Below are 12443 nucleotides of genomic sequence, written 5' to 3' on the forward strand. Positions count from 1 at the left end.
TCCACCGGGTCCCTTCGTTCTAACTACACTGGAATGGGCTACCTTCCCAACGCTCTATGCCTCTGGCCTTTGCTCATCTCTGCCCTGAAGAGCCTTTTCCTCTGCAGCCTTCAAAGACGAGGGCAAGTTGAAACGCCACCTGACCTGGAGACTCACCCACCCTAATCGCAAAGCGTCGCTAGGGGGATGGCCTTCGGCTACCACGCACCCAGCGGCACCAACCCCACACACGCATGCGCACACCGAGCCCTTCTCCTTTTCCAGGCGACGATCGCGATGGTTCTGCGACTGATGCACGCGAGGCAGAGCAGCGGAAGGCAGCCTCCTCCTCCAGCCACGCTGCGTCTCGGACTCCGCCAGAGAACTCCCACGACCTGGCCCTTCAGTCTCAAGGGACAACTTCTGAACATTTCCCGGGGAACCTTCTGGATCACGCAAGTGAGTTCGGTTGTTGTTGTTGTTGTTTGAAAATCTTTGCCACACCCAAAGAATTCTTCCTCGCGGGGCCAAAGAATGACTTAGAGATGACTAAGGAAGGATCAGCCCCTGCAAGGAAGGATGACTGGGAAGGATCAGCCCCTGCAAGGCGCAGAGGACGGGGCGGGGCAGCTCCGGGTGACGCATGCGCAGAGGAGGCGGCTCCTTCTAGGATGTCCTCTTAGAGACACCGGAAGGACTGGATGTGCAGCGTTTAATTTATTGTTTAAACACCCTGAAGACATTTGGCAAAATGTTAAGCTTTGCTAAAGCTGGGTAGTACGTACAAAGGTGTCTGTTATTTTCTTCTTCGTGCTTAGCTGTGAATTTGCCATGTAAAAGGAAAAAGGAAGAAAAGAAGGAAACACACGGTCCTTTAATGCAATGCCTCTGGCAAGGAAAAGTCAAAAGATATAGAGGCATTGGTATTTCCTGCCGGAGCAAATCCGAAATAAATTCAGCCAGCAACGTCTTCAACCTCCAGGTCGCCAACGTCGGATTAGTCACGTTTGCCCACAGGGTTGCATCAAGGCCGTGTCCTCGGCTTGTCAAGGTTCAAAGCCCAGCACCCCCCCCCCCCCCCCCCCCCGCGTGGTAGCTGCAACTCAGGAGCGGTTAACTGAACTCTCTCAAACAGGGTTTTCATCTGTAAGTGGAGAGAGCTAGATCCTACCTTGTAATGACTAAAATAAGCACTTCGCATCACGTGTCATGTAGAGAAGTACTCAAAATATATGTGAGATTATGTTACATAAGACGGAGGTTACACAGAAAAAGTGTCTCCTCTTTGTCTCCACCAAACCGTGAACCTTACTGACCATCCCAGATCAGCTACTAGGTGAGTGTTGAAAGGCTTTTGTAGGTCCCTTCCAGGTGTTGGGATGACAGAGAACGCGGCTTTTACCGTTTAGACGGTTTCTGGATCATCCACAGCCACCTGCTCCGGGGACCCCACCCCGTTTTCCGGGGAGGAGCTCGTTAAAGCGACCCTTTTTTGTGTGTTCATCTGGCTTTCACGGCTCCCCTCTTTCGTGCCCGTTCCCTCCGCTGTGGTGGCATGTGAATTTCTGCGTCTTGTCCAGCAGGCTGGGAGCTCCTTGAGGATGGGCACTGTGTCTCAGTCATCTGTGGATGCCAACCTGCCCACGGAGCGCCTGGCACAGAGCAGGTGCTCCGAAACTGGCGGGCCAATCAGGTGTGCTGTCTCCATTCTGGAGATAAGAATACCCAAGTTTAGACAGGTCATGTAAACCTTTGTACGTGTTCTTTGTTGTGTCTGGAATGTGTGTCCCACCTGCTGTTCCCGGAAGGCTCCTACTCCTTCAAGGGCCAAAGCAAAGAACACCTCTGTGGGGCCTCGTCTGCCCCCTTCTGGCTGGCAGAGGTAGCACATCCCTCCGATTCCCTAGCGCTCTGAATGCTATCTCTACGGAGACTGTTTTCCTCTCCACCTGGCTATGAAGCCCTGGGTGGACAAGGTCTCCCTCCGATTCAATTCTATCTCCTTCGCGTGTAGACTGTGAATGTGCAGCCCAGGCTATGTTCTACCAGCTTAGGATGTAGGCCTGCCCCACATCATCTTTGTCGGTCAGCATATTCTGAGTTCCAGTGGATGGAAACCCATCTAAAGATGGATTAATCAGTAACACGGTTTATTGGTTCATTAATGAAAATTCCGGGCATAGATTGCAGATTCCTGTCGGTCTCTCCTTGTGTTGTCTCTTGTCTTCTGGGTGTACTTTCCTCTTTCAAAAAGCTATTACTCCGTGGAGGTTCTCGGTGGCTTTGTGCCTGCAACTTCCCAGATTCCAGTCCAGCGGAAAGAGATGAGAACCTTCTCAAGTTCTGATAAGGTGCCCAGTTTTCATTGGTTCTGGAAGGGTCGCTTTTACAGGACAAAGCCAATCACTTTGTCCGTAAGTCTGTGAAGCTCCAAATGGCTGGGAGCGGATCCGATGCTGGGAGGGAACTCAGTCTCCACGTGAACCACGCGCTGAGGAGGGAGAGGTAGGTCCCCAGAAAAATATGGGCACTGCCACCAAGAACGGCAGATAGATGCTGACTGTTCTCAGTGAGCTTGCGATCTAGTGGGGAAATCTAGAGAAACAACTTTTTTAAGCAACTTTTTTTAACAGCAACTTTTTTAAGAGTTTTTATTTATTTCGAGAGAGAGAGAGAGAGAGAGACAGAGAATCCCAAGCAGGCTTCCCACTGTCAGCACAGAACCTGATGCGGGGCTCGAACTCACAATCCATGAGATCATGACCTGAGCTGAAATCAAGAGTCAGACGCTCCACTAACTGAGCCACCCAGGTGCCCCGGAAAACAGCAATTTTAATTCAGTATGAAAACACTGTTGACGGAAATGCACGAGGGATAAGGGGGTACGCAGAGGGGGCAGCTGAGGGCCACAGCCGAGTGGAAGGAATCAAGGAGGGCTTCTTGAAGGAAGTGACAGTCGCGCTAAGCCAATCTAGATACTACGTGAGTGGCTACTGATGGGATGAACTAGTGCATACCTTGTACCAAATGACACAGTTGGATCTTTGTAGAACTGGAATTTAAACCGGGCTCTGTTCACTATTCAAAGTCTAACGATTTTAGCAGTTTGTCAAGCTGGACTTGTTTCTGTGAGGCAATGTTTTCCAAATTCCACGTCAAATCAGAGTCGGCTAAGAATACAAACACACTTCAGAAGGATGGCTGAGCGTTCGGCTGAGCCCACAATAACTTATTTAATTCACAGTATACATGAAATACTGTACATTGGCAGTGACATCATTCACAACTGCTATATTTCACATTGCCAATCCTCAGTATTCCGCCCACATTACGGACTAAGTAGGCTTTGTTAGCTGACTCAATCTTCATTCATAGCATAAATAGCAAAAATAAACACATTCGCCGCACAAAGTCACTCCAAGTTTTAAACAACTGTGGCAAACTTGAGCTTTTGAAGCATTGGGCGGAAAATTAAGGTAAGGTCCGTTTATCCTTTTCCTTGGATCTTTATGTGATCATCCCTAAACCAGCCCTGATTTCTTTCAGGTGATTGGAATAATAGCCGGGTTCGTGATTGGTTTAACGCCTACGATTGTAACGGCTGGAGGATTTGCTGTCATCTCCACCGTGGCTCTAGAACACCGAAATCCTTTGCTGATAGCAGAGTTTTGCGGGGACAAATAGTTCATAATACACGTTCTCTTTTCTGTCCTTTGGAGACTCCCAGCATGCAAAGTGGCCATTCTCTTTCCCTGCCCCATTTCAGGCAAAACATTATGTTCTGGCTAGACGTGGTTTATAAATCTTGCCTCTGGCGCCTCAGAGCTGTGTGACCTTGAACAAACTTCATCTTCCCTCAGTCTTGGTCTTCTCACGTGCAGAGTGAGGACAATGGTTCCTTCCTTACAGGTCGGTTGTGTTGATTCGATGAGCTGAGGTATGAAAGCTCTTTGTGAATGACAAGGCGCTGTCCAAGTTTTAGGCGTCATCCTCAGAATTAGACTTCTGACACTGGCCTACATTCTTCCAAGTGGTTCCCCAACATTACCGTAAAAGGCAAGCCCCCAAACTGTTTATGTCATAGAATCTTTTTTTTTTAAATTTTTTAAAACATGTATTCATTTCTTGAGACACAGAGAGAGACAGTGGGAGCTGGGGAAGGACAGAGAGAGGGGTAGACACAGAATCCGAAGCAGGCTCCAGGCTCTGAGCTGTCAGCACAGAGCCCGACGCGGGGCTCGAACTCACGGACCGTGAGATCATGACCTGAAACGAAGTTGGACGCTGAACCGACTGAGCCACCCAGGAGCCCCGTAGTAGAATCATTTTGTAATGACAGAAATAATGTATTATTTGCTGAAATTATCTAATGAGTAGACCTGTACAGCATTTGATAATTTTATCTTGTTACTTAGGGCAAATTGCTCGAGATGACATACATTTGAAAACCGCGTTGTTGTTTCGGTGTCTGTGGTGTCTTTTTGTCTGTTTTTTCTTATATAAAAAAGAAACTTCAGTACAATTTTGTTGTACCAAGATTATCAGCGATGGTTTCTAATTCATTTATTTTTACTTTTCCTCTTAGAAACCAGTTTGTGGAGAGACATCTTCTTTCAAGCATTTCTACTGGCCGCGTGCTTAATCATTTGTGCATGTGCAAGGTAATTCAGATTTTATTTGCACGCAGCAGTGTTTCATAATTAAGGAAGCTGTAACTGATTGATAATGTCCTTGCCTTATTCCACAATGCATGTTCGGTAGCTCTGTGGTTAAGATCTGTTCATTTGCCCGTGCCCCTTCAGTGCCCCTTTTGCGATCACGTCCCTCCTCTCATCATCTCACAAAGCATACGAAAGCCAGTGGATCTTGCTAGAAATTGGAATTTATTATGTATCATCCTTCGTTTAAATCCTCAGTGACTCCCTATTACGGATACAAACTAAGTAATCCCGCGTGGAGTTCAAGGGCACTTGGAGTCCCCACTGGGACTCCATCTTTCTCATTATGTTTTTATACCTTAACATAAAGTGTCTGTTCCTGGGAAGTCCACTCAGCACCTCAGATCACATGATGCTCTTGCCTGATTATAGGCATGTTTCTGTCCTAGCCTCGGTCCACCATACTCCTCCTATTCTTTTCTTGCCCAAGGGCAATGGTCATATCCCTCCTGTGCTAAGTGCACTTGTGCCTCAGGGCCTTTGCACTTGCTGTTTATGCCGCCTAGTGCGATCTTCTCTAAAAAGCTTCTTAACACGTGTCCCTTACTTCTTTCTGGAATCTGTTCAACGGTCACATCATCAGCGAGATCTTCCATGACAACACCGTATAAATAGCTTGCCACTCTCTCCACACACACACACCTCACTTTACTTGTCTTTACTTATCACTTACCACCTGACCTGTTATATGTTCAGCTGTTTAAATGTCAATGATCAATCTCTTTCCACAAGAATGTGAACTACCTGAGAGCATCTCCTTCACTTCTGTATCCCCAGTGCCAGGGGCTCATCGATATTGGTCAATCAGTGAAACAGAGATAAGTGGTCCAGACCTGGGGTCTTTGTGGTGCTTGTGCTCCGGTCAGCAAATGCTGCTTGCTGTCACACCCCGCCTCCTGAGGGTCAGATACCTCACATCACTTGGGAGAGTTGTGTTTTTAAATACCAGGTCCTGAATCCCAACCCTTGTGATACGAATTTAGATCTAGTGAGAATCTGTATTCTAAAATAAGCGTCCCAAATAATGATGAGGTTTAAGAAGTATTAAGGCTTTTTGGATCACAATGGGACCAAAAGAACGAAACGTGGGGGAGGTCGTGCGCTAAAAATAAATTTGCAAAAGTCTGCATTGTATATCCCAGGTCAGAGGACCATTTGTGCACCAGCATCATAAAGGCCCGGTGAAATAACGTCATGAAGAAACATGATTGGCTTTATTGAACTTAGCGTTTCCCAACCATCGTGGATCATGGGACCTTTTATGTGATTTCACAGAACTGTCAGTGAAATGTTCCTCTTCGGTTAATTCCTGTAGATGCTCCCCATCCCCCCGCCGTGCCCCCACCTCTTAAGAAGGAAACTGGACAACCTGTCCCTTGAGCCTGAGCTGCATTTAGAAACTTGCTTCCAAGAAACAGAACCTGGAAAGAGGGGGAAAGGAAACTTCAGAAGCCGGGCAAATGTGACCTCAGGTGGTCAAGGTTAACATCAACAGGGCTAAGTTACGTGGATAGCATGTACCCTTGATGCGAGGTGATGAGAGTGGCACTTCACCCCTGTGGCCTTCTGGACCCCAGCCTAACCAGAGGAAAACTCAGGTCGAGGGACCTTCTACACGTTATCTGGACAGGACTCCTCAAACCTGTCAAGGTCATCAAAACCAAGGAGAGTCTGAGAAATTGTCATAGCCCAGAGGAACCCAAGGAGCCATGACTAAATGTCTGAGGCATCCCGGATGCCGTCATGGAACACGGGCAAATTAGGGAAAACCGTAAGTTACAAATGGCACATGGTGTTAATAGCGAGGCAGCAATGTTGGCTCATCACTTCCAACAATGTGCCATAGAAGCGTAAGATGCTGGTAATCGGGAAAGTTGCTGAAAGGTGTATGAGAACCCTCTGTACTATGTCTGTAACTTCCCTGTGTATCTAAAGTTGTTTGAAAAATAAAAAGATTATTGAAGTGAGAGAATGGTTACGAGAAAAATTATCGACATGGGTAATAGCATGAATGGGTCTCAGACATGAGTCTGTATCATTTCAGATACCTACAAAATTCAAGGAAAGGCGAAAGGAATCCATTATTATAGATAAAAGAAGAGTGGTTAATTCTGGGGGAAAGAATAGGAAGGATGGCAAAGGAAGCGTTAGAGACTGCTGGAAATAATTCTATATCTTGACTCGGGTGGTGAATGCAGGAGTTCAGGTTAAAAAAAACAACCACCGAGATGTGCACTTTAAAGGCTTTACTGTACATTTTTCAAATCTCAATTTAAACGAATTTTTTAAAGGCATACAAGGGGATGTCAAAAAGGGTATTCATCAAAATTTAACAGTGGCGGGGCGCCTGGGTGGCGCAGTCGGTTGAGCGTCCGACTTCGGCCAGGTCACGATCTCGTGGTCCGTGGGTTCGAGCCCCGCGTCAGGCTCTGGGCTGATGGCTCAGAGCCTGGAGCCTGTTTCCGATTCTGTGTCTCCCTCTCTCTCTGCCCCTTCCCCGTTCATGCTCTGTCTCTCTCTGTCCCAAAAATAAATAAACGTTGAAAAAAAATTTTAACAAAAAAAAAAAAAAAATTTAACAGTGGCTGCTTTAGGCCAATGGAGTTTTTCGATGATATTTTCCTTTCCCTTTGTATGTATTTATGACTTTTTCCAGTGATTCATGTTTTGAAACTAAAAACAACCAAGAAATTATTCTGTTTTGTTTTTTTTTTTTTTAAATCCACTCTCTGAAGCAACACCCATCAGATTGGTAAAAACCTGACATTTTAACACACTTTTGGGGTGAGGTGGTAAAGCAGTTGGATTTTCTCCTTTGTTTTATGTAGACGTTTTGTACTTTTGTGGTCACATTTCAGACTACGACTCGCTTTGAGTTAAATCGTTAAATTTTGTGTTCGGCTGTGATGTATATGCGGAGGCTCATTCTTTTGCATGTGGATGTACAATTGTTTCAACACTATTGTTGGACAGACTATCCTTTATCCATGAAATTCCCTTTCCTCCTCTGTTAAGACTCGCTTAACTGTATCTGTATGGGCTCATTTCTGGTCTCTCCATTCTTTTATTGACCTGTATGTCTATTGTCTGGCCAAAACCACACTATGTTTATTACTGAAGTTTTATAGCAAATCTTGAAATTACGAGACGTTAGTCCAAAAGAACAGCCCACACTTTGGAAATGCGTAACTAGTTTACGAAACCTGGGAAATTCTGTTGTTTCAGGTGCTTTCTGGGAGGGATATTTGCCAGTGTCCTCACGTGCCCATTGGTGATAACTACTGCCTGTAAGTAACAATCTCTCAAATTATTCCTCTGATCCCTGCCCTGTACTTCAGTCCAATTTTGGTCATTTTGAAGCGATTCTTAGATATTCTCTCTTTCTTATCCAAGATACTGTCACGTCGTTGTTTCTCAGCCTTGCCGACTATTTCGAAGCCACCACTTGTGCTCAGTAAGTGTTGACTGTGTTACCATCATCCTGACGAAGCTGACTGTAGCCAGCTACCTGAGACTGCTTTTGGCTGCCTAATGGATGGCAATGACCACGCACAGGAAGCGTCCCCGTCATCTGTCTCGAAGAATACTTTCTGTTAATGCTAAAATCTCATAGCGTTCTCATCCAGTCTCTTACATTTTTACCAGTTCTTCAAAATTGAGAAAATTAAGCTTCGAGGCAGTAGGACTTAATAAATAACGTGAACCTAAAATGCGTAGGTCCCCTGTTAAAGTGTTTTTATAGGTTCATAGCACTGCACTTTATAAATACCTATTAAGAGGCCTTTATCTTACAGTTCCCCAAATAGCTGGCAAACTGCCCATGAAATGGTCTCGCTTGCAAAGTGTGATGTCTCTGCCACCTCTCACTCACTTTACGATCCCCCTGCGTGCTGACTGCCCTGGCTCATCATATTTCAGAGTGTTGTTGGGGTCTGGGTGAGATGCTCACAGAATTTCAAACGGCCTGCAAAACCCCATCCCGTTGCAAGATGGATTGTGTTAATGACCCCCTCTTCTATATGGCTGCCAGAGGCCAGCTCCCATAGCTTAGAGACGGAGCTCTATAATTCAAATTAGCTCACCGGCCTTTGCTCTCGACGCTGTGCCGCCCTATTTACGAAATCACTGTGTTAATGCTGAAATCACAATGGGACTTGGTGAAGATTTATTTTGTTTAGGACTCCAGCCAGTATTGATTTCCTGACAGTCTGAGCGATGTTTCCCTTCCTTTCCTGGCATTCCAGGCTTCTGGGGACAGGCTTTGATATAGCCAAGATGTGGTCCACCTCGTGGTTAGAAAATTGGGTCCTGAGGTCACCCAAGAACTTCTTATTCTTTAGCCCTTGTCTATTAATAACATTTATTTAAAACTCCTCTAAGACCCTCACTTCCTACCCTCTGGATGCGGGTTATTCTCCGTGTCTGCAGAACTTAGAAGTGTACCTCAGCCAGCGCTGAGGACAGATTGGCACTCATGTTCAGCTTTCTGGGCTGTGATGTCGCACTGTTCAGGACCGGACCAACCAACGAGGTCTACACAAAAGACTTCCAGCCACAGAGCCACTTCGTAACTCAACGTCCAACTGTCACTGCTTGGCAGATGGTGTGCATGGTTTAAATCCCTTCCTTCTGGGTTTTAAGATGAATTTGTGCAATTAATTGAAAAGACCAGCCTCACCTTGTTAGGGACTGTAATGAGAGCAGAGTTTCTCAAAGCATGGCACGGGGACATCTGTTCTAGAACCAACTGGGGAGCGTCTATCCTGATTCCAGCTCTTCTGAATCCAATTCCTGAGGGATCTTCAGTTTTAACAACCTGTCTGGGTAATTCCTTGCACATCAACTGTGAGAACCCTGGAAAGATGGTTTGTAACTTCTTTACCACTTGATTTCTAAAGTGGCATCACTTAACCTTCCTAAATCTCTGCTGAGAACTTACGATACATTCTGCGCTGCGCTGAATGTCCAGTTCTGCTCAGCAGACATTGATGGAGTCTCTCCCAAGGGTCGCACACTTCCCCGAGGTGCCAAGGTTGTTGTGCCAAGGCCTCGGGATTTCTGAGTCTAAAGAGACATGTAAAGGGCAAGGTAAAGTCGCATTTAATAGGGTTAAGTGCAAGTACAGAGTTAGCACAGAGGCTAGGGGAACACCGGGACAGAAGTTCTGCCAGACTAGGAGGATGGGGGAAGCAGGCAGGGAAGGCCTCCTGGAATGCCAATCTCTGACCTGCAGGGGATAGTGTCACCTGTCGCTTTCAGGGCACCTCCCGCTGTCCTGAGCTCCTCATTTTGTTATCTCCTAAAAGAAATTAGACCAGGATTAGGATGATATTTCTCTCCTACACACTCTCATCCACAGCTTCAATAAGATCCCTCCTCCTTTGGTTATTTGTGTTCATACTTTAACTTGTTCTTCTCTTGTTCCCTCTCCATTTTTTTTTTTTTCTTATTTGCTGCCCCCTCCCCAGCCTCATGGACACACACTGTTGCATTTAAGACCCGTGAAAACAAGGACTGTTGACTTCATTTTTGTATCCATCTGAATGTCTTGAGAATAGCACATACACCAGGGGCGCCTGGGTGGCGCAGTCGGTTAAGCGTCCGACTTTGGGCTCAGGTCACGATCTCGTGGTCCGTGAGTTCGAGCCCCGCGTCGGGCTCTGTGCTGACAGCTCGGAGCCTGGAGCCTGCTTCGGATTCTGTGTCTCCTTCTGTCTGTTCCCCTCCCCCATGCATGCTCTCTCTCAAAAATAAATAAACGTAAAAAAAGAGAAGAATAGATACACCGTAAGTATTCATTAAATTGGATGGATTTGCTATACCATTTCTTAAAGTACTTCCTTTATAGCCAAAAGCTCCATGTCTGTATCTTAAAGATTTTGCAACCCTTTCCCTCGCACATAAACATATCCAGAAGCTAATAAGCCAAAGACATGGTTATTAATATCGAGAGTCAAGGATGACTCATGAGGCTCCTCCAACAATCAAGGATGAAAATCTAAGGGGTTGGAGGACAAGCACTTAATTCAGCTCAACACTCATGAGCGGAACAGCCGTCCCCTGCCTGTCTTGCAGCGTGCATAGTAGATTAGATTAGGGTCCTATCCTTTCACACTTCATAGTTCTCAAACAAACCTTTCCCACCCCGTAATGCGATTTTCATTCATCCACCTTCTTTGTTAAATTTAAAGCCTGCGAGTTTGGGGACTGTCTGTATCGTTCACCAGTGGCCCAAGCGTCCCTTCCAAATGAAGGCCATCACAGTTGTCCCATGTTGCCAGTCGTGCGTTAGCATCAGCAGGGCGCATTCTGCACTTTTATGACTTCAGAGGAACAAGATGGGTAACCTCTGTTCTCTCTGCTCTTACCTGTTGGAATGTGTGCTTACGTCACTGGCGAATGAATGAATAGACTATGGGGAAAACCCACCTGTTACCCTGTAAGGATTTCTGTTCTAGAGGAAGTGGTGCAGGTGGGGAAAGAAAACAATATAAAATGGTGGTTAAGTAAGCACCGAGCTGGGATAAAAATGAAAGCTCCTCCAAGTTGAGGCTCTACTCCTCCTAATTATGATTACTCAAGCTAGTGTGTGTGCGTGTGCGTGTGCACAGTGATTTCAGCAGTTACCGCGTTTCCTGTCTATCTGGATGAATCATGTATTTCTTTTCTCTTTTCTCTGCTCCAGGTTTGCCAAAATTTGCCAACCACGTAGGACGGTCTCTGACGAATGACTTCAATCTGAATATCCAGAAATTGTCTGATTTGCAGTCTGCTTGGAATCAACTGCTTTATTGGAAGGGAGTGAGCAACTACATTATTGAGAAAAAACCATTTTAATTTGGTTATGTGTCTTTTTTTTTTTTTTAAATCTCATTTTTGCTTTCCTAAATTGTAATCTGCTCAGGAAGATAATATCAATTCGTCTTTACTTTGCCAACGCTAGCAGTTGAAAGGGAACTGGCTGGGAAATGTGATAGAGAACCAACCACGTGGGTAGATGGTCCCCTCTTATTCCCTGAGGCATTGTTTTCATACATGAATTTTCATCTAGAGAATTCCATGAGGCGCTTTTAACAATGCAAATTCCTGGGCCTGCCTACAAACCCCTCTCCCTTGCTGAACTGTTCAATTAATACCAACTTGCAAGTAAATATGGGGCGCCTGGGTGGCTCAGTCATTTAGCATCCGACTTCAGCTCAGGTCACGATCTCACGGTTCATGAGTCCGAGCCCTGTGTCGGGCTCCGTGCTCACAACTCAGAGCCTGGAATCTGCTTTGGATTCTGTGTCTCCCTGCCTCTCTCCCTCTGCCCCTCCCCTGCTTACTCTCTCTCTTTTTTTCTCTTTCTCTCGAATAAATGAATAGCAAAGTAAATAAATTGCAGTTTGCACATAAAATACAGTGAAGAAAAAGTTCATTGTCCCCAGGGAGCAGCTTCATGGGAGTTGGTGACAGTAGATGAGGGTTCGTGAAAAATGGGCAGGAGAGAGCCTCTCTTTGGGAAAGCACCTTCTTCTTTTGAACCATTTCCTTGCCAAGATTGCAACCTTCTTGGGGTTCATGATAGCCTTTCACTCACGTGCTATTAAAAATAGAACAGAAGAAGATCCTTAAGGGTCAAAAAAAAAAAAAAAAGGCAAAACACTTGAGTGCCTTGACATGCATAAACACGGTACAATTGTACAGCCAGCGGAAGAGTTGGACAAGACGCTCCCTGTCATTGCTCTCACGTGGTGCCTGTTCTCG

At 45.8% G+C, this 12443-nt stretch overlaps 1 protein-coding gene across 6 annotated transcripts in view; it reads left to right on the top strand.

Annotated features, from left to right (window-relative positions):
* Positions 1–10516, top strand: part of TMEM71 (transmembrane protein 71) — a 37931-nt gene extending 27415 nt beyond the window's left edge. For 5 of the 6 annotated variants that reach the window (XM_086694953.1, XM_086694956.1, XM_086694954.1 and 2 more), the window contains 4 exons: positions 265–438; positions 4565–4640; positions 7923–7984; positions 8091–10516. In XM_086694953.1, the coding sequence (XP_086551079.1) occupies positions 265–438; positions 4565–4640; positions 7923–7984; positions 8091–8155 (377 nt within the window). In that variant the 3' untranslated portion in view covers positions 8156–10516. The remainder of the gene's footprint in view (positions 1–264; positions 439–4564; positions 4641–7922; positions 7985–8090) is intronic. The other variant, XM_025922680.2, reaches the window with a different exon arrangement.
* The last annotated feature ends 1927 nt before the right edge of the window (positions 10517–12443 follow it).

Source organism: Puma concolor, chromosome F2 (assembly GCF_028749965.1).
Source record: "Puma concolor isolate L17-30 chromosome F2, mPumCon1.1.hap2, whole genome shotgun sequence".
Lineage (NCBI taxonomy): Eukaryota > Metazoa > Chordata > Mammalia > Carnivora > Felidae > Puma > Puma concolor.